This window comes from Physcomitrium patens, chromosome 6, assembly GCF_059467195.1.
Source record: "Physcomitrium patens ecotype Gransden chromosome 6, ASM5946719v1, whole genome shotgun sequence".
Lineage (NCBI taxonomy): Eukaryota > Viridiplantae > Streptophyta > Bryopsida > Funariales > Funariaceae > Physcomitrium > Physcomitrium patens.
Genome location: NC_143415.1, coordinates 2832199 through 2835809, shown reverse-complemented (window position 1 = coordinate 2835809; position 3611 = coordinate 2832199). Strand labels below are relative to the sequence as shown.

General features: G+C 50.3%; 1 protein-coding gene across 1 annotated transcript; it reads left to right on the top strand.

The window, feature by feature from the left end:
* Positions 1 to 1762: 1762 nt before the first annotated feature.
* Positions 1763 to 3029, top strand: LOC141045538 (uncharacterized). Its single transcript, XM_073534898.2, has 2 exons — positions 1763 to 2188; positions 2386 to 3029. Exons 1-2 carry the CDS (start codon positions 1877 to 1879, stop codon positions 2791 to 2793), a joined length of 720 nt encoding a protein of 239 aa, XP_073390999.1. The 5' UTR covers positions 1763 to 1876; the 3' UTR covers positions 2794 to 3029.
* Positions 3030 to 3611: the final 582 nt, after the last annotated feature.

The following is a 3611-nucleotide window of genomic DNA, read 5'->3' as shown; positions in this document are numbered from 1 at the left end:
GTACGCTGTAGCCGTGATTCATACATTCGTTCGTCTTCAAGTGGTGCAAGTAAAGACAAGCACCGGCACCTCTTTACTTCTTTCCCATGAATGATTGTTTCAGCTATGCATTCTGATTGTGTCAATTGCGAATGGAACCCCATCAATAGTAAGGGGAGGGGAGGGGGGATATATTCTCCCTATGTCCTGCGTCATAGACCAATACATTTATGATCCACTCGGACACAATAAATATTTATCTCTCCATTCCACCAACGCCGTCCACTCAGTTACTGTATGCAATACTTGGTTGCAGCATGAGCACGCTCACTGATGTCATGGACCCGCATTTGAACGGTCGAGGGTTTGTTTTCGTATCAAACTTCAACCTTCATTTCTTTACCAGGCAGCGAAAACTTTTAGCTTTTTTAAAAAAAATTCCATCCAACTTCTTCACCTTGTTTTACTCCCCAAATTCTGTTCTCTTCCATTATCCTACTTTGTGTTTCAGATTGTCACAGTGTCTTCGTTTTTGTCTTTTTTGACTCGTGATGTTTGTGATGGTATTTGATTCTGAATATTTGCATCACAGCTACCTGTTGTAGAAGCTTGGTCTGGTTTGTAAGCTCGTCTTGCAACAAGTTCCACGCGCCCCTGTGTACGCTTAGTGTTTTCAGATGCCAACTCAAGACATCCAAACAAACATTAAAAATATTGTGTGGCCCGAAAACCATCTCCATCGTATGGAATTTCTTTAAAGAATAAGAATAAGAATAATAACACAATTTTCTTAATAAAAAAAAATCGTGCTATTCAAGAGCTCACAATCAGTTGCAAAATGTACTGATGTTATTGTTTTGCCTTGTGATTTGCTATTTTTGTTTTAGTTGGGGACAATAACATGAAGCGGGTTACTACACACATAGTACCCAAAAATAACGCATGGAAATGGAACGATTAGTATTTTTTCAATCAGCTAAGGAATGGTCTGTAAAGATGGTAGCAAAGCACGCGTATTCGTTCTCGTGCAGCCTCGAGGCCAGAGGATCGTGAAAGAGCGTCTTGGACGTGGAACAGAGGGAAAGAACACTGGTTACTCCCTCGAGTTATTGCAAAGCGCTCCAGTCCATTGACACCCTTTTCTTCCGAAGTAGTAAGTGGATTTGGGATTGAAGACCTCGGATTAGGTTCAATTCTCAGAAGTGGTGCCGAATGTTAGGTGCAACGAAAGACGGGGTGCAGTGAATGAAAGAGAATCACGAAGAAGAAAATCACACTGACACAGGGCTTCCAAGATACGAGGTCGATGACGAGTCAAGGGATGGAAATGCTGGATTTACAGGGTTGGCATGCTGTGATGACAATTTGAAGGAGGGGGTGGGGAAACGAGAGAGTAAGATCAAGAGAAGGAGCAAACGAATGGGCACATGATGGGAGCAGGGGAAGAGAGCGTGCACAAATATCAGCCCAAACAAGGCACCCAATGCGATGCATCAAACTGTCGTCATTCCAGCGTGGAAGTGCCACGCAATCCGGGTGAGTCCAGATGGGGTCTTCTCGGGGCATCCGCACAAGCGGAATCGCCGCCGATCGCTCCTCCTTTTCATCCGATATCGAATCGGATCCATTCATCTCCCCGACGCTCTCCCACCACCCTCGCCCATTTCCCCTGGTTCCTCAGCCGAGCCTTCCGGTTCGGGTTCGGTCCCGATCCTTGATCGGCTCTCTCCGCTTCCGCTATAAAGTTCCGCACCCTGTTAGGAAGCAGAACATCCGACTACACTGCAGCGATCAATCATATTATCGAGTTATCTGTTTTGCCCCTTTCACACACTCGTGCATCGCCACTCTGATCGTCGGAGCCTGTGCGATCCCATTCCAATTCTAGTCGACCACCATGGCTTACGACATGGGCTACAGCTCCAAGAAGGCATCTGGATACGGTGATGACGCCGAGGGCGAATACAAGGCCAGCACCTACGGGGACGACAACGAAGGCGGGTACAAGAAGTCTGGAGGCTATGGAGACGACAACGAGGGAGGGTACAGGAAGTCTGGAGGCTATGGGGACGACAACGAAGGAGGATCCAGGAGAACTGGTGGGTACGGCGGAGACGAAGAGACCAGGCCCAGGCATGGCCACAAGAAAGACTCTGACGGCGATGGCATTCCAGACGAGTTCGAGAAGAGCCAATACAACAGGGAAGATGTAAGTGCGCAATGCGACAATCGTGTCCCCCTCTTGTTTTGTAGCAATGTCGTTCGATCGATCGCCCTCCCGGCATCGCGCGGTCCAGTGCAGTCATGTCTAGCCGGGACCGATTCGCTCAGGAGCTGAATTGTACAGCGGCGAAGGTCCTGTGGACAGATCGCAGTCTGACGATCGTCATTTCGCGCAATGTGCAGGTCGAGGACTTGAAGAACCGCACGGACATTGACGACGAAGAGAGGGATCACCGCCGGAAGGTGTTGATGGCCGAGGTTGCAGCAGGCGTGGTGGGAGCTGGAGTGCTCGGAGTCGCCGGCTACGCGGCGTACAAACACTTCAACAAGGATGACGACGAGGAGAAGGAGGGCGAGGAGGGCGAAGGGAGGAGACGCACGTCCAGACGCGGAGACGATGAGGAGGGTGGCCACAGGAAGAGCGGGTACGGCGACGACGAAAGAACCGGCAGCTACGGGAAGAAGAAGAGCGGGTACGGCGAAGACGAAGAGGCTGGCGGTTACAAGAAGAGTGGGTACGGCGAGGAGGAAGAAGGAGACAACAGGAGGGGATGCGGGGAAGAGGAGGAGAAGAAGAGTTCATGGTTTTAAGTCTCCTGGTGCCGCGTGGACGGCTCCCAGCAAGGGTCTGTAATTGTTGTGAATTATCAAGGGCGAATTGAACATAATTGTCATTTTGGGAACATGTAACATCTAACAGCTCAGCTGTGGAGGTTCCAAGGTTGCAATCCTGGACCTGAATGTATACGCGACTGGCCTACTGCTCTGTCATTTGGCGAAACTCGGTTTCGAAGATATAATGAAATGAACGGGTTTCGCGTCTCTGATATCTGTGTCGCATTCATGGTGTTGCAAGTTGTGTCGGACCGTCTGGGAATTGGTGGGGGCGAACGATGATCGACCTTGAGGTCAGGCTCGTGCACCGGTCGAGAACAACCGCACAGTTGCGAAGTGCGGCGTTGCGTCGAAAATGGCACTCGCCAGCCGAGAATGGTGCGGAGGGAATAATAGTGCTCCGGTGATGAGAGCTTAGAAAATCTGACACGGTGTGCACCGACCGGATGCGAGATTCCGCAAGGTCGTCGGAGCGACCAGAACATCACCAGAGCAATTCGCCACGATCGGAGTGAGTGGCAGAATGACAAACACACCAAGTGGCTCACTGGAAGCCCCGCACTTGTTCGACTAGATACAAGCAGAGCATGTGGATAAGAAACAATTCCAGAGACCGGAAATCTGTGTCACGGGAATATTTGTATAGAGATCTGTGTTCCGATCGGGGACGGGTAAACGAAGTACAGCAAGACGCCTGGACACTTTGGACTTTCACCAGCGACCCGGTCTTCCATCCGCGCCCCCCTCTGGCTAAGATTTTCTTTTCCGTCGTCAGCTACTCTTCGGCTGCATCG

Excerpts from the sequence above, each read along its gene's own strand:
- LOC141045538 (XM_073534898.2), top strand. The coding sequence starts at position 1,877 with ATGGCTTACGACATGGGCTACAGCTCCAAGAAGGCATCTGGATACGGT. Across the intron at positions 2,189-2,385 it reads GCCAATACAACAGGGAAGAT|GTCGAGGACTTGAAGAACCG; the intron begins GTAAGTGCGCAA and ends CGCAATGTGCAG.